The sequence below is a fragment of the Leptodactylus fuscus genome, chromosome 6, assembly GCF_031893055.1.
Source record: "Leptodactylus fuscus isolate aLepFus1 chromosome 6, aLepFus1.hap2, whole genome shotgun sequence".
NCBI lineage: Eukaryota > Metazoa > Chordata > Amphibia > Anura > Leptodactylidae > Leptodactylus > Leptodactylus fuscus.
The window spans coordinates 67585181-67611968 of record NC_134270.1 but is presented as its reverse complement, the minus strand read 5'-3'; the positions used below and the strand labels follow the sequence as shown (position 1 = coordinate 67611968).

The 26788-nt window shown below is 41.3% G+C and overlaps 1 protein-coding gene across 6 annotated transcripts in view; it reads left to right on the top strand.

Moving 5' to 3' along the window:
• Positions 1-26788, top strand: part of BRSK1 (BR serine/threonine kinase 1) — a 276210-nt gene that overhangs the window by 241308 nt on the left and 8114 nt on the right. For 4 of the 6 annotated variants that reach the window (XM_075280126.1, XM_075280127.1, XM_075280125.1 and 1 more), the window contains 5 exons: positions 13594-13758; positions 15206-15303; positions 17085-17235; positions 19144-19204; positions 22214-22745. In XM_075280126.1, coding sequence (XP_075136227.1) covers positions 13594-13758; positions 15206-15303; positions 17085-17235; positions 19144-19204; positions 22214-22745 — 1007 coding nt within the window. The remainder of the gene's footprint in view (positions 1-13593; positions 13759-15205; positions 15304-17084; positions 17236-19143; positions 19205-22213; positions 22746-26788) is intronic. The other 2 variants (XM_075280130.1, XM_075280129.1) reach the window with 1 other exon arrangement.

Genomic DNA, 26788 nt, shown 5'->3' with positions numbered 1-26788 from the left:
CATGTAACACAAGTTGAACTTGATAATCTTCCAGTTTTTACTAGAATTAGTTGACATTTATTTTTTAATACTAGTTTTACAAGAATTAACTAGAACAGATTCTAGAATTTTTGTTTAGCAATTACAGATAAACAATCACTAAGCCATTTTTGTACGATTGATAAATTAATATTTTGCCATATAAATAATAAAGTATCCTGGGATAATGAAAGGGTACAAGGGAAATTTAAAGAGCGTTTTCTGAGACATTAAGTGCCTATATTGAGCTGCAGTTTTGTTTTCTGATTTAAGGACTGACTTGACCAAGAAGCTGGAATAAATGGCTTGTTTCGACCATCTTGTTTTATTATTTTCCAATAAAGTCTTCATCTGTTTCTCAGCAAGTTATTGCTGCAATAAGACAAGTCAAGGGGTGTAATTATGAGCAAATGAAACGCTTTTCTGCATTGAGTGGTATTACAATTTACAAACCATGCCATCAAGCTGTGTAGTCATTGGTCAATAATCACTGACCCTCTGTCATTGGGTAGTGGCCTCTAAAGATTGTCGGCTTTGAATTCCTTGTTGGAGACTGCAAGTATTTTGTGAAAGATTGATATTATTAGGATTTTATTTTTCAAATGCATAGAAGGAATTATTGAAAAACACGATGGCCAAAACCAAAGGATATTGCTGTGAGTCATAAGTTGTTATAGCTTTACCCTTACAAATCTTAACGCTTATGGCGAATAAAAGCCGTGTTGAACATGTCCCTCACACTGAACAGAAGTGACATTATTCTACAATAATTATGTGTTTCTGCTGCCTGTATCCCAGTACATTATATAAAAAGGGAACATAGCTGATAGGTATGCGTCACCTATTCTTCCATTTCACTGTCACAAAGATTATACCGATTAAAGTTTTATATACTATTTATGAATTTTTCTTAACCTCTGTAGACCAGTATTCGCAAATTACCTATAAACAGAGATGAGCGAACACCGTTTGATCAAATAGGTATTTGATCGAATATCCAGCCGTTCAAGGTATTGGTTCCCAATCGAATACCACCCGGCATACGCAGTAAAAATTTGTATCCCCTCCCACCTTCCCTGGCGCATTTTTTGCACCAATAACTGTACAGGGGAGGTGGGACAGGAACTACGACAATGGAGGGATTGAAAAAAAATTGAAAAAACCCATTGGCTGCTGAAAACGTGACCTCCCATTTATAAGAACAGCCGCCGCCATATTCGCCAGATTTGCGGTCAGAGATAGGGAGAGAAACATATCTGCTGAGGGCTAGATAGGCATTAGCTTTAGATAGGCAGGGAAAAACCGAAGAACAACAACAGTTCTTCTCAGAGCTATATACTGCAGGAAGAGGAGTCCAGCTTTCCACGGACGGTGGAAAACAGGGATACAGAACAGTTACTTGTTGCTATATACGTGCAAACAAGCTTTTGTTAGGGGTGTCCCCCCACAAAATAGCAGGAATCCACAGCAGTTACTTCTTGCTATATACGTACAAACCAGCTTTTCTCAGGGGTGTCCCCCCAAAAAATAGCAGGAATCCACAGCAGTTACTTATTGCTATATACGTTCCAACCAGCTTTTCTCAGGGGTTTCCCTGCCCAAAAAATAGCAGGAATCCACTGCAGTTACTTCTTGCTATATACGTGCAAACCAGTCTGCATGCTATTCAGCTCATGAGGAAAAGATCTGATGAAGGGGTGAAGCCACTTATATGACTTCAAATACCCTGAAACGTGTAATAATATTCCGATGTCCTTCAGTCCCGTCCTCCTCCGGCGCTCGCGAGTGGACACTGATATAAAAAAATGGCCTGGGCGCTTGCGCAGTAGCATGCGGCTTCTACTACGGCCACTGCGCAGGCGCCCAGGCCATTTTTTTTTTATCAGTGTCAGTTCGTGAGCGCCGGAGGAGGACGGGACCGGAGGAAGAAGACGGCGCACCCTGAATGCCCGCCCAGCATGCACGATGCGTAAGTAGATAACATTCTTTTTTAGGGTATTATTTTAAAACTGGGGGGGGTAGTTTAATATAACATATACGGTGCCTGAATAGCCTTTCTAAAGGCTATTCACGCATATGTGGGGCTCTATCAGCATGATTTTGCTGATAGAGCCCCTTTAACCCCTTAACGACCGGCCCATAGTAAAATTACGTCGGCACTGACAGGTCCTTCCTGAATGCCCTATAGTAAAATTACGTCGGGCAGTCAGGGAAGGATTCCCTGTCAGTGCCGACGTAAATGGAGCAGATCTTAGCTGTACCTGACAGCTAAGACCCTGCTCCATTACCCCCCCATTACCCCCTACAAACATGATCACGGAACTGAAGCGGTTCTGCTGTGTTGCCGGTCTGATCGGCACCCCCCGTGGCGAGATCGGGGGGTGCCAGTGTCTCCAACATGCAGTCTGGGGTCTGGCCAGTGACCCCAGACTGCTAAAGACCCCCGATACCTGGTTGATCCTGCCTGGGGTAAGAGGAAGTCAGCCGCAGGCAGCCCCTGCAACTGACTTCCTCCAGACGCTGCAAGACACTGACAGCTGTGTCCTGCAGCGTCTAATACAGAATTAGTGATGCTTTTATCAAAGCATCACTAATCCAAGTGTCCTAAAGGGACACATGAAAAAGTAAGAGAAAAAAAGTGAAAAAATAAATAAAGTTTATAATAAAAATGAATAAAGTTATAAAGCCCCAAAAATTCCCTTTTTGTATAGAAAATGAATTATATAAAAAAAAACCTAAAAATTAATAAAAACAATGCATATTTGGTATCGCCGCGTCCGTAACAATCTGTACAATAAAACTGAAACAATATTTAACGTACACGGTGCACGTCGGGGAAAAAAAAAGGGAAAAAACCCGCCGAAAGTAGTGATTTTTCGCATCTTACCTTACAAAATATGCTATAAAAAGTGATCAAAAAGTCATATGCACCTCACAACAGTACCAATAAAAAGCTCAGGTTGTCCCGCAAAAAATAAGCCCCCAACCAACACTGTCAACCAAAAAATAAAAATTTTACGCCTCTCAGAAGATGGCGATGCAAAAAACATTGATTTATGACCCCAAATGTGTTTTTATTCTACAGAATTAGTATTGCATAAAAAATACTATAAATGAGGTATCGCCGTAACCGTACCGACCCACAGAATAAAGGTGACATGTTACTTATACTAATCAAGAAGACCTCACCACGAAACAAAGATTCTTTAGTTTGAATGCTTATTTATTTTTCAAAGGATTCGATAATGCTTGGTGAAAAACTATAAACGTTTTCGGCCTATTTGGCCTTCATCAGACTCAATTCAAACTGATGGAGGAGTAGAAGGTGAGTAGAAACAATAAGGTGTTTCAAAGGACCCTCTGTGGGTTGAGGTAGAGAGTATTGCAGCGCAGTAAAATGCCGTTTTAGGTGATACCTAAAGTGGGGGCTGTAATGCTGAATCCGTAGGGCAAATATTAAATGCTGTAGTGGTTGGAGATAAGCTGTCTCCCTTCCTTCTAGTAGCTGTAGAAGTAGCAGTGTACCCTCAGGGGGAATGTGAGGTCCGTCCTCATGCATTGGTGGTGTGCCACCAGACGGATTAAGCTGTGCGAGCGGATATCAGGGGACTCCCCATGTTTACAGCTTATGAGGGAACAGACACCAGAAGTGACCCCCAAAGTGACTCCCCCAATCATAGGAGCTACTGGGACATAGTAGGCAATTTGGTGTCTGCAATGTTCTCCACACAGCTTATACTGTATATTCCCTCTTCGTCATCCGCTGTGCAGTCACGTCTGGCATACTAATACTCACTACGCCCCCTGATAAATTCTTTGAGGGGTGCAGTTTTCAAAATTAGGTCACTCCTTTGGGAAATGCACTTTTCTGGTACCTTACAGGCTCTACAAACATGACATCGCGTCCAGATACCAAACATCTGACACTGTACTCCAAAAGCCGCATCGCGCTCCTTCCCTTCTGCGCCCTGCTGTGTGCCCAAACTGCAGTTTATGCCACATGTATGACACATGTATGACACTGGTGTACCCCGGATAACGTATGTAATGCCATTTGTGGGTATAAACTGATATAGGGGCACAGCCGGACACAGAAGGGAAGAAGGGTTATTGGGTTTTTGGAGCGTAGACAGTTTGGTTTTTGGATGCCATGACACTTTTGCAGAGCTGAAGCGCCAGTAAAGTGGAATCCCCTGATATGAGACCTTATTTTGGAAACTACACCCCTGAAGGATTTATCCAGGGGTACAGAGAGTATTTTTAACCCCCAAGTGTTGCTATAACGTATTATCCATAAATGAATACGAAGGTGAATTGGTGAAAATGACAATTTTTCCAGGAACCCCGCATTTCAGTGCGTAATATATTGTGCCCGCCTTGTATCAGAGATGAACGCTCTGAAAGCTGTTGTGCCCGGGATACCCGCTTACCAGTTTTTGGAGTGTCTCTGCTGATATAAGTTGGGCACAACATATCGGGCATTGAAATGGCGAATCTCTGGAAAAATTTCATTTTTAACTTCTCATTATCAGCTACGAGTTCATTTCTGGAAACTAAATAAATGCAACCCTCAAGGGTTAAAATGCTCGCTATGCCACTTGATAAATGCCATCAGTGGGCTCGTGTCCAAAATGGCGTGACATTGCTGCGGATTCCACTTTATTGGCAATTCAGGGGCTTTGCAAAAGTGGCATGACGTCCAAAAACCAAAATCGCGCTCCTTCCCTTCTGTGCCCGGCTGTACCCAACAGCCATTTCTACCCACATATGGCATTAAGTCCGTTATCCGGGGTACACCAGTGTCATATATGTGGGCATACACCACCATTTGGGTACACAGCAGGGCACAGATGTGAAGGAGCGATATGTGCTTTTGGAGTGCAGATTTAGATTCTTCGTTTTTGGACACCATGTCACATTTGCGGAGACCCTAAAATTGCCCCTACAAAATGGGGTCACTTCTTGGTGAATTCCAGTTTACTGGCACCTCCAGGGCTCTGCAAAAACGTCATGGCGCCCAGAAAGTCCCTCTAACTCTGTACCCAAAAAGCGCAAAAAGGCGCCTTCCCCTCTGAGCCCTGCTGTGTGCCCAAGCAGCAGTTTACACCCACATATATCATTTTTTGCCCCTCAGGATGGCCCCTTAATAGTTTTAGGAGTACAGGTCTCTGACAACACAAAGTGGGTGCAACGTAATGGGCACCAAATGGCATATTTCTTTTAAAATTTCAATTTTCATTTTGTACATTAATTTTTGGGAAGAATTTTTAGGCTCAAAGTGATAATACCCCTTGATACATTCCTTGATGGGTGTAGTTTTCAAAATGGGGTCACTTTTGAGGGGTTTCCATTGTACTGATACTTTAGGGGCTCAGAAAATGCGACATGGCACCACAAAACTATTCCAGCAAAATCTGCCCTCCAAAACCTAAATAGCGTTTTTTCCATTCTGAGCCCCACCATGTCCCCATACAGCAGATTATAGCCACATATGGGGTATTGCCGTGTTCAGGAGAAATTGTGTAACAAACTGTGGGGGGCTTTTTCTCTTTTAACCAGTTGTGAAAGTGAAAACTTTGGGGATAAAGGAACATTTTAGTAATTTTTAACCTACACATCGCAAGGTTACCGTATTTTACGGACTATAAGGCGCACTGGACTATAAGGCGCATTGCCCATGAACGCCTTATAGTCCGTCTCGGTTCATATATAAGGCGTACCGGACTATAAGGCGCAGTCCGGTGTGCATTATATGTTATTGAAAGCGGCGGCACGCAGACTTTGCCAGCGGCCGCTTAACCCCCCGCGTGGCAGCCACTTCTATTGGAAGCGCTCGGCAGGCGAGGAGTTAAGGGGCTCTATCAGCAAAATCATGCTGATAGAGCCCAACCGTAATAGTTACATTAAACTACCCCCCCGTTTTAACATAAAACCCTGAAACAGAATGTGAAACTTACCGAACGGTGCAGGGCGGGCGGGCATTCAGGCCTCCTCTTCCTCCGATGTTCCGTCCTCCTCCTCCGGCGCTCGCGAACTGATAATGGCCTGGGTGCAGTAGCCGTAGTAGAAGCATTATGATATTGCGCATGCGCCCAGGCCATTATCAGTTAGCGAGCGCCGGAGGAAGTGGTCAGGACATCGGAGGAAGAGGAGGCCTGACTGCCCGCTCGCCCACCCTGCACCGGTTGGTAAGTTTCACGTTCTGTTTCAGGGTTTTATTTTAGGGGGGGGGGGGAGTTTAATATAACTTTTAAGGGTGCATTCACACTACGGAACGCCGGCGTGTATCACGCCGGCGTGACAGCAGGGCTGCCGGACACTTCCCATTCATTTCTATGGGAGCCGGCATGCGAGCGCTCCCCATAGAAATGAATGGAAAAAAGCAGTCCATTCATTTCTATGGGGAGCGCTCGCATGCCGGCTCCCATAGAAATGAATGGGAAGTGTCCGGCAGCCCTGCTGTCACGCCGTCGTGTACGGCTGTGATACACGCCGGCGTTCCGTAGTGTGAATGCACCCTTACGGTGCCTTTTATGTATGTATGGAAGCGGCACGCAGACTTTGCCGCCGCTTCCATCCATATATAAGGCGCACTGGACTATAAGGCGCACTTACGATTTCTGAGGAAATCGTAGGTTTTTATGTGCGCCTTATAGTCCGGAAAATACGGTAGTAAAATCTGTGAGACGACTATGGGGTCAAAATACTTAGTATACCCCTCAATGAATACCTTAAGGGGTCTAGTTTATCAAATGGGGTCATTTATGGGGGTTTTCAATTGTTTTGATATCTCAAATCTTGTTTGAATGCGCAATGGGCCTAAAATATCTGCAAGCAAAATTTTTATCTTGAAATCCAGTTGGTGCTCCCATCTTTTTGGGCCCTACCGTGTGCCCGTACATAGGATTAAGGCTACAAAGTGTACATTTTTGAACACAGGAGAAATGGGGTAATCTATTTTGGGGTGTTTTTCTTCATTTTCATGCGTTGTGTAAAAAAACTGCCTTTAAAATGACTTTTTTGTGTAAAAAATATGAGAATTTTTTGTTTGACACAAATTCTTTTAAAATCTATGGGGTCAAAATACTCACTATACCCCTCAATGAATACCTCAAGGGGTCTAGTTTATAAAATAGTGTCATTTATGGGGGTTTTCAATTGCTTTGGTAACTCAAATCTTGTTGAAATGTGCAATGGGCCATGAGCACCTTATAGTCCGTCTCGGTTCATATATAAGGCGCACTGGACTATAAGGCGCAGTCCGGTGCGCATTATATGTTATTGAAAGCGGCGGCACGCAGACTTTGCCAGCGGCCGCTTAACCCCCCGCGTGCCAGCCGCTTCTATTGGAAGCGCTCGGCAGGCGAGGAGTTAAAGGGGCTCTATCAGCAAAATCATGCTGATAGAGCCCAACCGTAAAAGTTATATTAAACTACCCCCCCGTTTTAAAATAAAACCCTGAAACAGAATGTGAAACTTACCGAACGGTGCAGGGTGGGCGGGCATTCAGGCCTCCTCTTCCTCCAATGTTCCGTCCTCCTCCTCCGGTGCTCGCGAACTGATAATGGCCTGGGCGCATGCGCAGTAGCCGTAGTAGAAGCATTATGATGTTGCGCATGCGCCCAGGCCATTATCAGTTCGCGAGCGCCGGAGGAAGTGGTCAGGACATCGGAGGAAGAGGAGGCCTGAATGCCCGCCCACCCTGCACCTTTCGGTAAGTTTCACATTCTGTTTCAGGGTTTTATTTTAAAACGGGGGGGGGGGGGGGGGGTAGTTTAATATAACTTTTAAGGGTACGGAACGCCAGCGTGTATCACAGCTGTACACGCCGGCGTTACAGCAGGGCTGCCGGACACTTCCCATTCATTTCTATGGGAGCCGGCATGCGAGTGCTCCCCATAGAAATGAATGGACTGCTTTTTTCCATTCATTTCTATGGGGAGCGCTCGCATGCCGGCTCCCATAGAAATGAATGGGAAGTGTCCGGCAGCCCTGCTGTAACGCCGGCGTGTACGGCTGTGATACACGCTGGCATTCCGTAGTGTGAATGCACCCTTACGGTGCCTTTTATGTATGTATGGAAGCGGAACGCAGACTTTGCCGCCGCTTCCATCCATATATAAGGCGCACCGGACTATAAGGCGCACTTACAATTTCTGAGGAAATCGTAGGTTTTTATGTGCGCCTTATAGTCCGGAAAATACGGTATCTGCAAGCAAAATTTGTGTTTTACAATCCATTTGGCCCTCCCTACCTCTTCTGCCCTACTGTATGAGCGTACATAGGACTAAGGCCACAAAGTGAACATTTTTTAACACGGGAGAAGTGGGGTGATATATTTTTGGGTGTGTTTCTTCTTTTTTATGTGTTGTGCGCAAAATGAAATATATTTGACATATATTTGAAGAAAATGAAAATGTTATTTTTTTCATCATTTGTAATAATTCTTGCAAAACAATATTTGTTTGATCAAAATGCTCAATATACCCCACAAGGAATACCTGAAGGGGTCTAGTTTCATAAATTGGGTCATTTAATGGGAGTTTCTGTCATTATGCCACCAATTCCTGTCTGCAAACATAGCTTGGTACAGGAAAAAATCACAAACTCAAAATTTCCAAAATTTGCTTATAAACTTGATAAACTTCTAAATTGTCTAAATTACTCAAATATGCTAAAATTATTTCAAATATGCTTGAAACATAAAAGGAACATTTAGAAATATATAACTACTAACTTTTTTGCCCTGTATTATTGTGCATATGTGAGATATCGCAGCTGAAAATGGAAAACATTGAAAAATTTAAAAAATTTTCAGCATTTGCGAGTTTTTTTAATAAATTTACGCAAGTTATATCAGTCTAATTTTACCTTCTCAGTAAAGTACAACATGTCACGAAAAAACAATATCAGAATCGCTTGGATGCGCAATACTGTTACAGAATTATTAACTGATAAAGTCACACAGGGCAGATTTCCAAAATGTGGCTTGGTCATTAAGGTCCAAAACAGGCTGGTCACTAAGGGGTTAATAGTAAATAGAATTAGAAGAAATGTGACTTTTAAAGGCAGATAGATAAATGAATGGGATGAGTGTCATGTTGCTGACTCTCAACAGAGTCAGCACGTTGCTGACAGCAACGTGATTTTTGATGCACAGGGCCCTCTGGTAAGAGTAGTTGATTCGTCTCACAAAGACCACTTGGCAGGTTTGTTCAGATCGAAAACATCTGAAACAAAACTGCTATTATACTATAAGGTCTCTTCAGACCCTGCAGTATAATGTTCGAAAGAGCAGGAGGGTGATGAAACATAAATAAACACCTCTCCTGGGATATGGCACGACTCCCTGTCATCTTTGGCCCTAGTCGATGATGTCGCAGACATCACTTGGGTGAGGCCAGTGTCACAACGTATAGTGATGTCAGTATAACCCACAACTGTGACAACATTGAAGAATCCCGAAGACAGTAAGGAGTCATGCCAGAATTTGATCACCTATTCTGCCCTTTCGAATATTATACTTTGGGGTCTGAAGAGACCTCACAGTTAAATAATAGGTTGGTGAACCCCCCCAAATTTCAGATTCTACCAAAACCAATTTTTTTTTCAATATTTTCAAAGAGCACTGTAGGCGACACTATGGACATAATACTTTGTGAAGTGGCCACTATGGGATATTATACCGTGTGGAGGATCCAATATGTGACATTATACTATGTGGAGTGGCCGATATGTGACATTATACTGTGTGGAGGAGCCACTATGGGACATTATACTGTGTGAAGGGGACACTATGGGACATTATACTGTGTGAAGTGGCCACTATGGGATATTATACCGTGTGGAGGAGCCAATATGTGACATTATATTATGTGGAGTGGCCGCTATGTGACATTATACTGTATGGAGGTGCCACTATGGGACATTATACTGTGTGAAGGGGACACTATGGGACATTATACTGTGTGAAGGGGACACTATGGGACATTATACTGTGTGGAGGGGCAACTATGGAACATTATATTGTGTGGAGGCCACTATGGGACATCATAATGTGTGGAGGGGCTGCTATTAGACATTATACTATGTGGAGTGGCCAATGTAAGACATTATAGTGTGTGTAAATTATACCATCAGGGGGCTAAGAAAGGGGGCACTATGCTGTTTGAGAGTGGGCCAAGTCAAAAGTTCTGTGGGGGCCCACTCAGTTTCTGCATTGACCACTTCCATTAATATGGATAAAACCATTCTTTGCACTGTTAATAGTATCAGGCCCTGTTCATATGGTGCTGATTTTGCAGTGGATTTAATACCAAATCAGCGGTAGATTCTTCCCATTGGAGCAGGAGGCAAGAGAAAAAAAGCGTCCTGACCGATCTTGCTGCAGATCTAGCAGCTGATTTGGATGCCTTACTCAAGACTCCCCACTGGTTAGACCCATTCATTCAGACCAAATCAACAGTGGAAAGCCACAATAGAATGCTGATACTCTGTATCTTCCACCGTGAGCCAGGGGCAGAAAATGAAGAGGTATCTAAGGCACATGTCTGCCTCAAATTCCTCTTTACTTTCTGATGTTTGAACAGGTTCTTTCTGCTCATATGGAATGGACTGTATGGAATTGACTTTATTCTCCTCAGCAAAAAACACCTAATTTGTTTTATTTCTTTTTACTGTGCTGCTCATGAGCTGCTCCAAATGGCGCCCACTGAGTCTCTGTCGCCCAAGGGCCCACACAAACCTGGAGCTGGCCCTGGATGAACTCATTGTAGAAAAAGATATCCTCCCCAGCTGAGAACACCTTACTATGAGACTACCAATAATGAGAAAACCTCAGAAGAATACATAGGTCCATTAGAGGACTTGTGACTCTCAATAGAAGTCATATAACAGCTCCATACAAAACAAAGCACTACAAATGTGTAACTAAGGCCAGATATATGTGCCAAGAACGTCATTAAAAAGTTTGTTTACCAATGTTTTCCCTCCTTTATTACTGAAGCCAGTGCTGTAGTTGGTACTAAATAACGGGGCATATTTTCTATGTAGTCTTGACCACTGGTTAGATACGTGTGCATTCTCTTTAGCCAGTAATATTTGGGTCTATCCATCGTCTACTAAGTAGTTTAATATTCATACTATACATATAATATCACTTATTTATCTAAAGCATTACTGGGCTGCCCAATGTCCACAATTTAACCGTAGCTTTTTTGCTATGTATATTGCAAATATGATTTACATCATATACAAGTTTGGTCATACATAAACATAAAAGCAGGGGCGTACCTATAGCAGATATAGCAGTAGCAGTTGCTACTGGGCCCTGGACCCTCAAGGGGCCCTAAAGGTTCCTCTGCCACATAAAACATAGCAGTATTCTAGATGGCACAAGGTACGTAGAAGACCCATTACAGATTTTGCATTGTGGCCCAGGAGGTTTGAGTTATGCCTCTGGTAAAAAGAGAAAGCAAATTCCACACACAAGACTAATGAAAATTCAAAAACTGTCAGACTATAGTCACATTATTAGATTCCTGAGTACCAAGGACGAATGTATTCTAGATTCCCGTGTCAGCAATTTGTGACAGAGGAGAAGTCACTCTTTCGCATTGCCTAAGGCTTCAAATATTTAAAATGTACATTGTACAGGGCAAGAGGTTTTAAGCAAAGCTCTGCACAGTGATCATATACTGCTGTATATATATGTATATCTTATATTATTACATATTATGACCACGTTATGGCATCTTTTAATTTTCCTGTTGCAATTACCTGTTGTAAATATTGGATGACAATGGGGAAAGCATTTCAGGTTGTGTTTTTGCACCTGCAGAGTACATGAAAAATCGGAAAGGTTTAGTTCCAGATGTACAAAATGGGTCATACTGCTAGCTGAATACATTAGGTCTATTTTTTGGTGATATTATATTCTGCCTTAAAATGGTGCTAATCCTGTGAAGCATACATTTTATCAATGCATTATAATCTCAAGTATTCAAGATTTCCCATGTTATTTGGACTCGAATCAAAGAAACTGATGATGGCATATAATACAATGATGGCTACCCCATTATTATTTTAAGAGTTTCTGTTACCTGGGGCCTCAGATTGGACTAAATATTTTACAATTTTGTAACTTTAACACGTGACATAGTGAAGTTATATTGTGATAGGTTGTCAGCAATACAATTGTATTCTATGGACAAGTGAATCTTCAAATCTTCTACTGTACTTGTGTTATTGTAATGGTGAATGTGTTTTTGTGTTGGATAATATACATGGTAAAAGACATCCATGGCATCCATATACATGATATCCATATACAGTGGCGTATCTAGGAATGGCGGGGCCCCGTGGTGAAATTTTGACATGCCCCCCCCCCCCCAACCGACGCCAAAGACCCCAACGACCGTGCAGCGCCCCTGCACACAGTATTATGCCCCATAGTGGCCCCTGCACACAGTATTATGCCCATTGTGGACACCCATGAGCAATTATTATACTGTGGGGTCTTTTCAGACCCCAGAATATAATAATCGAAGACCCAAAGGGGAGATACAAACATAAAAACCACTGTCACTTACCTATCCCCGGCTCCACTGCAGTCTTCGGTGGTGTTGGCCATCTTCCTTGATGTGCAACAATGTGAAAATGTATCCAGCAAACCAAAAATTAAAATATAACTTTTACTTCATTTATAAAAAATAAAAAGGCACTCTTACATTGTGCCTCCAGGATAGAAGAGCATAGTCAAAAGCTTACGCGTTTCGGAACTCATTTTGTTGTCCCTTACTCATTTTCTTGTTTACCTTCCTTGATGTTCAGACATCACATGACCCGAGATGCAGGCCCCGGTCATGTGACGTCAGGAACCTCACAGTAGTAGGCCCCACGCCTGCTAGGCACGTGGAAAGGTAAGTAACACAGTTTTTTATGTTCGCTTACCTCTCCCAGGCCTCCAATTATTATACTCGGGGGTCTGAAAAGCTGCTACACCACTGTCCATATATATTTATATGGTTTCCCTGCAGTCACTTCCCCTCGATGGGAAGATTGAACCTATTTGTATATCGAGTATGGTGTATTTGTGCCCAAGATATAGGACCAAAGCATTTTAAATTTTGATGCTGTTGGTCAGCGGTTACCAGTGGCCATTATTATAGCTCTAATAATCAGTTATTGAGTCATTGAGCCTACTATAATTACTCTGAGGGCCCATGGTTCATCTATACAGAATATGTACCTATTAAAATGTTATGAAATATGCAAAACAGATCATCCTTAAGCTCTAACAATTTATGTTTGAATTATCTTTTAAGAAATAGACTTGTTTGTAAGTTTCTTAAATTATGGCCAGAATTGGACTTTCTAATACTTCTGTGAGACCTGACTATATTATCGGTCCATTGGTGAGTCAGAAGCTGAGCCTGCCTTGGTATCTTCTTGTACTCTGCTGGCTCAGTCTAACTTGTCAAGTATCAGTGATACAAAATATGGATCAACTTAATGTTTCTATGAGGTGAATCTCATTACTATACTTATGTTCATATTTATTGACTCTTTCAATAGGGGTGGCAAAAATGAACCAGAGCCTGAACAGCCCACTCCCCGAAAGGTATCCATCAGAAGAATTCACTCAGTAAGTGAATTTGACCCGGATGTCTTGGATAGTATGCATTCGTTGGGTTGCTTCAGGGATAAAACCAAACTGAAACAAGAACTACAGAATGAAGAGTAAGTAATTGTGTCCTCTACAATGAATAGGAGTTTTAATCAGATACATGAATTTAGTTTATTATGTTCTGTCCAGTAGGAAACCTCACAGTCTGTTTTGCCGACAGAGAGGAGGACTACGGCTAAAGCTAACCTTATCAGTTTCCCAATAGATGTTGCGAATCTGTGTATGGCTCCTTCTCTCCATGGTCACTGCAACATCAGAAAAAGGAAGAAATACAGTTTATGGTCACATCCCCCTTTTCTCCTAATGGGAGTAAAAGAAGGAAAACCAGTGAACTATTATGGGGTTCATTTCTGTTTTATGAACCCCTTCTGCTTTACCCCATGTGGTTGTCAATAATATTACTGTAGGATCTACATTACTTGACCAAGTGCATGCAGTGTATTCACACTGTGCTTGCTCCCTTATATTTATCTGGATGCTTCTGTATAAAATAGTGAGTGTAGTTGACTACACATTTCTTTATATAAAAGTATAAAGGGTACCCACCCAACAAGGTAAAAAAAAAGACGCTCTTCTGGCCTTTACCAGGTGAGTAAGAGTTTATGGACAGGTTTCCCACCACATATACCAAATGTACACTGCAATGTAAATGCACCCTACCCATTAATTGTAATCTAGCTTGTATATTCATGTCCAACAGTACAAAACTACCACACAATTGATTAATAAAACATAATAAATTTTATTAATACCTACTAAAACAGTAGAATCACATGACATATATGAGAGACAATTACATAATACAATTCTGTTACTATAAGCAAGTGGGGGTAGACAAAACTACATAGTACCAACTAGCCAGTAATAGGTAGAAAACAGATGGCCAATAACAGTTACATGAAGTAGGAATGGTCCTGGATAAGAACAACAATATATAATAATGTATGGTGCAAAATGCACCTAACCATTAACAGCAGTGTGACAAAGCCAGGAACCCAGTATATCTCCTAGGTGGTATAACAATACAGTGTTGCCATCTTACCTACCAACAAGAAAGGAAACGCCTGACGCGCGTTTCACCTGCACACAGGCAGGCTTCGTAAACATAAGTTTACATTTTTGCCTCTTTTATGTGTTACTAGCTTGTATATTGTAACAATGTTTCATGATGGTAACTCATAATGTAACTATGACCTTCCTAAAATGTACATTGAAATGTTCTTCAAGAGTCACAAGTGTGACCTTGGGTGCAGCTGGATGGCACTACCGTTTCTTCATGTATTAATCATCCATTGTCCTTTAGTAAAAACCTCAAGATGGAGCATATCCTACTGAAACATTCAGTTATCTACAAGACTTCTTCCTTTGAACTGATCTATAACTTCAGAGGAAGTCTACTTTGTTGTCCACCTATAAATATAGCACTTTTGCAGCTCTTGAATTTCATGAAACACTCTGGATCATAAAAATTTTATTCAAAGGTTTTTTTTTTTCTTTCAGTGAAAACCAAGAGAAGATGATTTATTATCTTCTCCTAGATCGTAAGGAAAGATATCCAAGTTGTGAGGATGAAGATCTCCCTCCCCGAAATGATATAGGTATAAAAATCTGGTTACTATATGAAAATTGTCACTGATGCAATAAAATATCAATGTCACTCTTTGTATATTTTGAGATATAAGATTGAGGAATGTTCTATAAATATTAATTTATCTCTATTAGTGCTTTATTACATATGTTAGATAGAACTATATTGTCAAAATTGAGAATACCTGACCATTGCACCAATATGTGAGTGTTGGACATGTCATTAAAATAACATAGATTAATATGTAGTCTTCCACCTTTGTGACTCTAACAGCATCCACTGTTTTCTGAAGGTTTTTCACAAGATTTTGGAGTATATTATTGAATGGGGAGTATTATGAGGTTAGGCAATACAGCCCAATATCATTATCCTTCCTTCACAATATCGTACATCAGGCCTTACGCATTCCAGTATGTAGTGTTCCCATATTTGCCAAAGCCAGATCGCCCATTAAATTGCCAGACAAATGGTATTCTTCACTCCAGACAGAGAGAGATGTTTCCACTACTTGAGACTGTGTGACACTGTGAACGGTGAGCACAATCCGCTCTAAGTATCAAATCAGTATAATTGGTATATAAGCTGCTCAGAGAATGTTTCAGATGATTCAATGAGGAAATGATAGGGTTTAATACATTGCATAGATAGAGAAGGCAAGGTTAGTATCTCATGACTTGTCATAAAGCTGTAGCATGAGTTTCGGCATATCGCTATTGCTTAGGCTGAAGCAAGTTATATCCTGTAGAAGAAGAAATTAATTTGTAAGACAGGATGAACTCTGGAGAAGGCCCAAACAGGGAATATAAGATGGGTAGAGGGACAAGATGGCATCCTTCATATGATCTTAGACTATTATGCTGCTGCCCGACCATAAAAACCCATTATGCGAAGCTACCGATACCTTCTTCTGCTCATATGACTTCCACAGTCACTTTGGTGTTCTCTAGTGAGTGGTACACCTCAATGTCTGATATAGCCCCGCTCAAGGCCTCTGCTATTGTTACTCCTAAATGCTTCCACTTTACAATAATAACACATACAGTTGTCTGGGGAAGATTGAGTAGATCAAAAATTTCCCATAGTGACTTGTGGCAGAAGTTGCTTTCTGTGACAGTGGCACATTTAAAGTCAACGAGCTCTTTAGAACAACCCATACTACGACCAAAATGAATCCACATCTGTAATAGTAAAATGCAAATAGGAACATTTTTAGGACCAATAAATTTAGGCCATATTTGTAGTCTAGAATATTTCCTGAGCAAGCCCAATAAGTCCTGCCTTGAATTCTTTATTGTTGAAAAATTGGAGGGAATTTACTACACTGATCTTGCCAATGTTCTAGTGAAAAAGTGGCACATTTTTGGTGTAGATTTCATCTCTGGTGCAGAGGACCTCCTATGATGTACCAGAATTATAAGATGTCAGAGCATTTTAATAATTTGGTTGCCTCTGCTGCAAATTCCCCCACCCCCTGATATTTATATAGCAAATAGATCTGTCACCAGATTCATATAATTCCAGTACATCTAAAAGATATTGAAAAGATATTTTTTAACTTCAAAGTGACTCATACAATATGGGTTTTCAAGGGGCATAACAAATATCCAAGACTCCACCATCTTAATGTAATTATATTAATTATAGCTTAGACTTGGAAGAATAGAAGTAGAATACTGGTGAAGCTAAGTCCTATAAAAGAAGTTACTGTGAAACTATTATTATGCTATGGTATAATAGAAGCCTTCGTGAATCAGTAGTATGCCCATTATATTATTTACACTTTTACAATAGATCCACCCCGCAAAAGAGTTGATTCTCCAATGCTGAACCGCCATGGAAAGCGCCGCCCTGAGAGAAAGTCTATGGAAGTCTTGAGCGTGACAGATGGTGGCTCACCTGTTCCTGCACGACGGGCTATTGAAATGGCACAGCACAGTCAAAGGTACAAACTGGCCTATACAATGAGTGTGGTTTACAAATTCAACTTATCCTTCGTTACTATGAAAGGTAGTAACAGTCCATTCTACTGGCAACCATTGGTTAACACATTATTAGGGTTATGTTATATAAAAAAAAAATCAGGTACTTAAAAACCCCTCCTCAGGTCCTGTCTATACAGTAGTACGGTTCTATAGTCATGTGGCCACATTGCCCAGTATAAATATAAGGTCTCTAGAGCTTTGTGTATACTATAGTGTGGTGGGTCTGAACCCACTGTGTCACTTATTGAATGTGACCTGTGCTACTACTAAGTGATCTTTTCAACCCCCATACCGGGATCTGGACTTTGCTGCAGGAAAGCCACCAGGTTGCTACCTCTTAAAGTAGTCTACCTTCAATGACAGCTGACCAAGGTGGGCCAAGAGACTCAGGCTAAGGTCAGAGCAGTCACAGTTTAGGCGGCCGCTTGGTTTATGATACAGGCCACCAGTGTTACATGTACATAGGCCTGAAAAGGTTATGAAGAGAATTTTAATTTAAATATATTACATTAATTTTATTACTTACAGCTATAGGACATTTTGGGTAATATGTCTGGATATCAGAGACTTATTTTTACGCACAGTATAACGCTCCCATGTCCCCTTTTCTGGTCCCCACACAATATAATGCCTCCATTTAATATACTGCCCCATTTACTGGCTCCTGCACAGTAACTTCCCATTTTATTGTCTCCCATACAATGTACTGCCTCCTTTACTAGCAGGTAACGGCATATTAAAAAAATAAATGAAAGCAGCAGGGGGCCAGGCCTCCGAATGCCTTGGTCAACATAGCGATAGTCTTGCCGCTGCATCTCATTTGTAATGGGTATGATGTGCATTTGACCAGTGTCAGGAAAGAAGTATTTGGCCTGTTGAAATTCAAAACACATGAATGCAGTGTATGGAGTGGTCAGAAGGAATAAATGTTAGTACTTAACTATAGAGTGTATTGGACCACCTACGATGAGCTAGGAGAAGCAGCATCTAGCCAAACCATGTAATGTTTATACACTTGATCCACCAGAACACCTCCTTTTTCAGGGGGCATATGGACAGGAGGTGTTCTTTGGAGATAATCCCTTTTACTACCTTTGCAAATACATTGCTTTACTTATTCTCCCACTACATCAAAGGAGCTCTGACTCACAGCAAGCTGTATTAACCCGCAAGCTTGTCAGTGGTATCAAATAGCAGCAAAAACACATGTGAATATAGCTCTTGTACATAAACTGAGACACTATCATGAGACACAGATAATCTTATATACAGTTTTAGATTTCTACATCAGAAGCTATAAAAGTTTGCACACCCAGAAAACTGAATGCCCAGGGCCTGAATGGATTTATATGCTTCTTCAGATGTTACATGTAGAAAGTTATTGTACCATAGAGCCAATGCTTCTAGCAGAGAATACCTTCATACAGCAGGCACAGGGTCTGATGGAGCAATCTAATGAATGGATTAATTGCATAGGGCAAACCTGCTTCTAATACATGACAGAGGCCCCGAGTACAATGATATAAGTAGGAGATGAACTGAGGTATAACTGTAACAGCGATAGGAAAACCACAGCTCACCCTCCAGGTACCTTTATTACATTCAGACTGCATGATCACATTATGTCTAAAAATACAAGAGGCAATCCCTGATTATATTGTAGGGAAAATGATGTATGGCTTAAAAAGAGAGAGATCACATGAAATTGCTAGATGCAAAAGGAATGAGCCGTCTGAAATCATACCACTTGACCTATATATCTATCTGGCTGAAACCTAATCCTTCCAAAGCATACAATTTAGATCAGGGCAGAAAGGGGTCAGCTTCATTGTTCCATGTGCCGTAGGTAATAGATCTTTCTTATGTAGGTCCAGATCTGTGAGCGGTGCGTCAACTGGTCTCTCATCCAGCCCTCTCAGCAGTCCAAGGGTAAGTATTGAAAGCGAAATACAGTTTTACAGATGAAATAACAGCAGAAATGGACTGAATACAATTGTATTACTTTGGCATACCATGACAGCAGATCACATTATCACCTCCTGGTGCCATGCATTACATACACCATCACTAGCCATCATGTACCAATTCAGGCCTAGCCTCCTCCATACCTTATAGTCAGCGCTGTTTTTTGCATTATTCATCATTGCGGTGCTCAAATGTGGCTGTAACATAGTATACAAAGAAACTCTTTATAAAAATGACAGACCTATAATTTCCTATATTCAGCGCCTCTAATATATTATATATCATATATAGCTCCTCTGCTTATATTCCTAAATTTATATAATCCAGTCTGGCACTAAAAATATCCAAAAGTATGGAAACCACTGAATTGATATGTTATAGGCACTGTGTGAAACCTGGGTATAGAAAATGTCTAATTATTCTACTGAACTGTTAGAACTCAAAGGCAATAAAATAATATAAAAAAGTAACCTGTACATATTTCATAGATATTCTTTCTTTTTTTTTTAATGTAAATTGTGAGCCCCACATAGAGCTCTATGTGGGGCTCACAATTTACATTTTTCCCTATCAGTATGTCTTTTTTGGAATATGGGATGGAAATCCATGCAAACACGGGGAGAACATACAAACTCCTTGCAGATGTTTTTTTTTTTTTTTGCCCTTGGTGGGATTTGAACACCAGGGCCCAGCGCTGCAAGGCTGCAGTGCTAACCACTGAGCCACCGTGTGGCCCCATATTTCATAGATATTCTGAAAACTACTGACATTGTTTTAGACAATGGGGAAATTCATTCTACCATCTACATACTTTTTCTGGCATAGATGGGTGATGGTGTGGCACACATCTTGCGCCAAAAGTATGACAAATTTCCCATTCAGCGCCTTGCTTGGCACAATTCACACAAGTGGGTAGAGCGGGCAGGCTAGAGTAGGTAAGCCTTGTCCTAACCTTTGGATCACATCTGCGTTTGGTAATCTGTTCGGGGAGTCCGCATGGGGACCTCCAAAGTGGACTACCAAAGGCATTTGCAAGCGGTGTGCAGTGAAAGCACATGGACCCCATAGACTATAATGGCCATATTCTGGCTCTTGTAACTTTTTCAAATTTAAGGTGTCCTTGTGTAAGGGCTTTCCTTTCATTACATTTTTTGGGGAGAAAGTGTGGAGTAAAATTCATGTTTAATTATTTTGGAATTCATAGGTTTCAATTATTTCATAAAGTTCCTCCCCCTTGTCCATTAATTCATACTTTGCAAAAAAATAAAATTAAAAAAAAGCTAAATAGGCTTTAGAATAATAAAGAATTTCACACAGTGCCAGTACCATATACATTTCATATACAGAATCACACAACCACCTATTGTCTATAGGCCTGGCAGACCCATGCTTAGACCTAATAATGGAGCTTTATTGCCCATTCTCTTGTTGTTTTTGGTTCACAGCGTGTCAGCAACATTTTCTGCTCCACCATTATTCTTAAAGGGGTTGTTCAAGACACAGGATAGATCATCAGTATCAGATCAGTGGTGGTTCGATACCAGGATCACACACCAATCACCAAAAGCTGTATACAGTGTTTACAGCAAGAAGCCACTTTGCTTCTATTTAAGTGAAAAGGAGAAGAGCTGCCGTTTACTGGCACCACCATTACAGAGCCGTATACTGTAGCAGTGGCGGTAGGAAATGCGTCTCTGCTCCCATTCACTTGAATACGAACATCTTCTAACCATATACACTGTTACTGACAGGTGGATCAGCTGATTGGTGTAGGTTGTGGGTGTTAGATCTTCACCAATCTGATGCTGATGACCTGTCTTTAGGCATTATCCTAAACAACTGGGTTCTTGGACAACCCCTTTAAGGTATAAAATGGTACATGGGTAGGTGGGCTGATACACTGGCAAAAAAGGATTTAGTCAGTCACCAATAGTGCAAGTTCCACCACTTAAAAAGATGAGAGGCGTCTGTAATTTACATCATAGGTAGACCTCAACTATGAGAGACAAAATGAGAAAACAAATCCAGAAAATCACATTGTCTGATTTTGTAAGAATTTATTTGCAAATTATGGTGGAGGTAAGAAATAAATTCTTACAAAATCAGACAATATGATTTTCTGGATTTGTTTTCTCATTTTGTCTCTCATAGTTGAGGTCTACCTATGATGTAAATTACAGACGCCTCTCATCTTTTTAAGTGGTGGAACTTGCACTATTGTTGACGGACTAAATACTTTTTTGCCTCACTGTACCTTTTGAGCCCCCATTTGATAGATGTCTTAAAAGAGAAAATGGTAGCTACACATGTCCAGAAATGGATGTGAAAACCACCTTAACTGTTAGTGGAATGATATAGTGGAATGGTATATGGAGACCTTAATAGTATTTTGTCTTCCCATCACAAGCATTGTATATAGAAAAGATTCTCATCGAATTAGATATTTTTTTTATCCTGCATATTCTTCTAAAGTATTTCCTGTACACCAGCAGTATGGCATATGGGATGTTAGCCGCTGATCCCACCTGAGACATGTGGGATGCCAACTGTTTGGTCTGTACTGGGGATCATCTTGGGATCTAATAAAAAAAACGCATAAGGTCTTTTTTTCATATTTGTATACGGATCATATCTTTATTGTATTATACTGCATTATGCCATAAACCGCTGGTCCGTCATGGGCCAGAACAAATACAAAAATCTACTCAATAGCAGGCATTTTTAGACTGGGTCTCCATTTTTGGCAGATGCTGTTTTTATTCAATATAATCACAATTCAATGGTAATTCCAAAACAAAGATAATTGTAAAAGTATAGAAATACTGAATTTTCCACCTATTTGAGAACTGGCTTTGATGAAATGCCTGTTACACATGATATACACACACCACTAGAGCCCATTTCCTGCCACATTGCTCCATCTCATGTCAAACATCAATGCCCATCGGGCACTTTTCTGTCCCCCCTTGCCAGAGTCCCGTATTCACTTTCTCCCCTACACCGTTGGAAACCGCTGATGGGGAGGACCCCCGTGCCATCTGGCAATCCAAAGCTGCTCACCGTCAGCCTGACCCGAAGACCCAAACCTTGCCTGCTAAGACCAGCCTGGGAGAGAAGCCCCTCCACACCATTAAATCAAATCCCTTACCAATTACCATGACTGCCTCCTCCCCACCGCATGAATCCTCAACTTCACCTCATCGTTCCCCATTATCCCCTCCTTTCTTCCCTTCCTCACTACCTGCTCGTTTTTTCCCTGGTACTAAATCCACCACCAAATCTATCCCTTTGCCGCAGGTGACCCCTCACCCTTCTCCCCGAGGTAGTCCCCTCCCTACCCCGCTGGGTACCCCAGTGCATACGCCTAAGGACAGCCCGACTGGGACGCCCAGTGGCACCCCTCCCTCAAGTCCAGGTGTTGGTGGGGTGGCTTGGAAGACACGACTCAACTCAATCAAGAATAGTTTCCTGGGTTCCCCACGTTTCCACCGTCGGAAATTGCAAGGTAGGTTTTATTTCTTTCTTTCTATATATGAGTGCCATCTAGTGGCCAAAGTGTTTAAATGGTTTTATCAAAATGGCTGCTGTCATGTGTGGATTTTACATGACATGGAATGATTGCTTTCTCCTTAACAAGTGCTAAATCTGTTGAGATTATTAACTCTTTACCACTTATACTATAAACCATTCACATGTAACAACCAGATTGCACTTGTCAGTGTGAACTATTAGCAGGTTCCCATACCTAAGATTATGGTAAGATGTGCTGGACTTAACATGACACTCTGGTTTCTGCTATGCATGTGCAGTTTGAAGCACCACAAATTTGCTTCAGGCCTGGTTAACATCTGCGTTCGGTACTCCGTTCGGGGAGTCCACTTGGATATCGAATGCATTAGAAAGCGTTGAGCAAAGAAACCACATGGACCCCTTAGACTATAATGGGGTTTCTGTGTTTTCCGCAAAATGTCCGCACGAATCATGCGGAGAGAAAGGTAGCACTTCAAGCAGCACAGAAAAGACACGGACCCCATTACAGTCTATGGGGTCCATGTGCTTTCATTGCTCACCACTTTTTAATGAGTTCGGTATTCCGTTCGGGGGATCCCCAAGCAGACTCCCCGAACTGAATACAGATATGAACCAGGCCTCATTTGCAGAATCTGCAGAAATAAACATTGTGCAGATTATTTTCATAACAGACTTTTTTCTATAGTACGACCAAAATCTTTTTCAGAATTGTCTGCAGTATGGGACGCAGGTTGTTCTTGGATTTGAAGATGATTTTAACATGGAATCCATGCTGAAATCTGTATCAAATCTGACACGTGAATGGACTTTAGTCATTTCTATCATATCCTATTGGAATACCCTTGAATCCACTGCCAGAGTTAACCAGGGCAACGAGATGTTGTACAGATTAATATCTGAACACGGCCAATTGTTTGTACAGTGGGAATCCCTGAATTAGTTTTCATTGTTTAAATGTACATTTGACTACTGGAAACAATAGTTCAGCAGAGAAAAACACTTGACCTGGTTATACAAAATGTTTGAGAATAGTAGTGGCTGCACGGAAACTACTCCCTACTGTGTAAGAGTTCCATAGCAAAAAACAAAAAATACCCAGCATGCCATAAATTAATAAAACATAACCTTTACTTCATGTTAAAAATAAAACAATGGATTTACATCACCCTTTCAGGAAACAGGAACATAGCATATGGCTGACGCATTTCAGGACCAGATTTTTGAGTCCCTTACTCATAGCCTCAAACGTGTCAGCCATACTGCTATGTTCCTGTTTCCTGAAAGGGTGATGTAAATGTAGACCTTGAAATGGGATATTCTGGTTCTAGAAAATGGATCAGAATAGGAAATGCTCTGACTTTGATTCACATGGACACTTGGTCGTTGTGAAAAAACTGAATTCAAAGAATAGCTCCATGTATAATCATTTTTTTTTGTGTAATAGGTGTTCCTATAAATATCTGCATAAATTGGGGTTGGGAGTTTGTCATTACATTATCTGACATTTTCCTATCAGTATTTACAGTGTGAGACTATGGACATGTGTATGGACAGCCCATTGACTTTGTACATCTGTGCACTTAGCAGTTAATTCTGCAAGGATGTACCTGTATGTCCTTGCAGAGTTAGCAGCAGCACAAGATTGTAGGGGTAGGAAGCCAACATGGTGCTCAGTGCAGCTATGGGCGTCACCAGGCCCAGGAACAGCAGCTGGATCAGACAAGCTATGCATTGTATACTTGGAGGCGGCATTCCTCCTGTAACTGGGGCTAAAGTCTCAGTTGCAGGGGAAATCATTAAATGAATAAATAAAAGTAATGTTAAAATGGCCCCAAAGGTTCTATTATGGGGAGGAAGGGGCTGGGCAAAGAATAAACAAAACAAAAAAAAAAAGATAATAATACTATTACAATGCCTACATACATGGGTTTTAGCCCCATCCCAGTGAAAAAAAAAACTGCCATCTTCATAAAATTCTTCTTGAGGCTAAGGCCCCACGTAGCGTCCCATGGGAAAAACTGCAATGCATAGCAGTTTTTCCCGCAGCTCCTTTGACAGAAAGTCCGCAGAGGTTTCCTCTATGGAATTTCTACTTCAATTATACCCATAGGGAAACCAGAGTCGTTTCCTTAGGTATAATTGACATGCTGCGATTCACTGCGCATATTTTACCTCACTGTGGTGATGGGATTCACTAGAATTCTATGTACTACACAGTGACTGTAAAATGCCGCTTTTTTGACGGAGCCCTATGTAGTGTGAATGACACAGCGAAAAAAGTGGCTTTTTACAGTACCTGCAAAGTGGATGGAATTCTGGCTAATCCCATCCACACATTGCAGAAAAATATCTGCAGCGATTTCAGCAACATTTTCCATATAGGTATAATTGAAGCAGAAAGTCCGCAGAGAACTGCTTTTCTCCGCGTTTTTTCTTGCAGCACTTTTTTTTTGGGAAAAACGTTTTATAAAAATTTTTTAGTACTCAGGCCAGTTTTCATCCCCTTTTTACCGTATATATTTATCCAGATATTTAAAAAAAGACAAAAACCCTGCAAAAATAAAAATTGTATAAGAGTAAAGCTCTATGTATCAGTGAAAAAGGATGCAAAAATTATTTGAATAACCCGAATGAAAAAATTGTTAGAGCCCACCAAAATACATGTACCGATAAAAAAGAAAAATGTGTCCAGTTGTGAACCAGGGAAAATGGCCAGTTCATGAAGTGGTTAGTTTAGTTACTAATGTTTACATGGCTGCACATTGCAAGTAATGTAAGATCAAGTCTGGTTTAGCAAATACTAGTATTCCCCATAATATAACATCTCTCTCAGGAACTCTGTGTTGTACCATGCCTCTCTTATTCCTCCTGGAAATTAAAGAGTAACCAGTGCTTAAATTTGGAAAAATTTTTTAGAGTGAATTCTGGAATAATTAATGTCCCCCCTTTCCCAAACACCACTCCCCTCCCTCTGACCGACCCCACCTGAAGACCCCAACCGACCGACCCTCCCCTCCCTTGCACACACTATTATGCCCCCTAGTGGTTCCTGCACACAGTATTATGCCCTATAGTGGCCCCTGCACATACTATAATGTCCCATGGTGGCCCCTGCACACAGTATTATGCTGCATAGTGGCCCCTGCACATACAGTCCTATGAAAAAGTTTGGGCACCCCTATTAATCTTAATCATTTTTAGTTCTAAATATTTTGGTGTTTGCAACAGCCATTTCAGTTTGATATATCTCATAGCTGAAGGACACAGTAATATTTCAGGATTGACCGATGCAAAAGTATGGGCACCTCAACAGAAAAGTGACATTAATATTTAGTAGATCCTCCTTTTGCAAAGATAACAGCCTCTAGTCGCTTCCTGTAGCTTTTAATCAGTTCCTGGATCCTGGATGAAGGGATTTTGGACCATTCCTCTTTACAAAACAATTCAAGTTCAGTTAAAGAGGACCTTTCATCAGATTGGGCACAGGCAGTTCTATATACTGCTGGAAAGTTGACAGTGCGCTGAATTCACACAGCTCGTCCATAGACGAGTATTATCAGGAGCGGGAGGGGGGAGTTCCTCCCCGCTCCACAGTACAGTGTGATAGGCGCTGCTGGGAAGAAGGGCGTCCCTGGCTAAGTGTCAGAAACGCCCTTCTGACTGTAAAGCACTACGGTACTGGGACCGATAGCACTTTACCCGGAGCACAGATCAGGAAAGCCGACACTGCGCTGAATTCAGCACACTGTCAGCTTTCCAGCAGTATATAGAATTGCCTGTGCCCAATCTGATGAAAGGTTCTCTTTAAGTTAGATGGTCGCCGAGCATGGACAGCCCGCTTCAAATCATCCCACAGATGTTCAATGATATTCAGGTCTTGGGACTGGGATGGCCATTCCAGAACATTGTAATTGTTCCTCTGCATGAATGCCTGAGTCGATTTGGAGCGGTGTTTTGGATCATTGTCTTGCTGAAATATCCATCCCCGGCGTAACTTCAACTTCGTCACTGATTCTT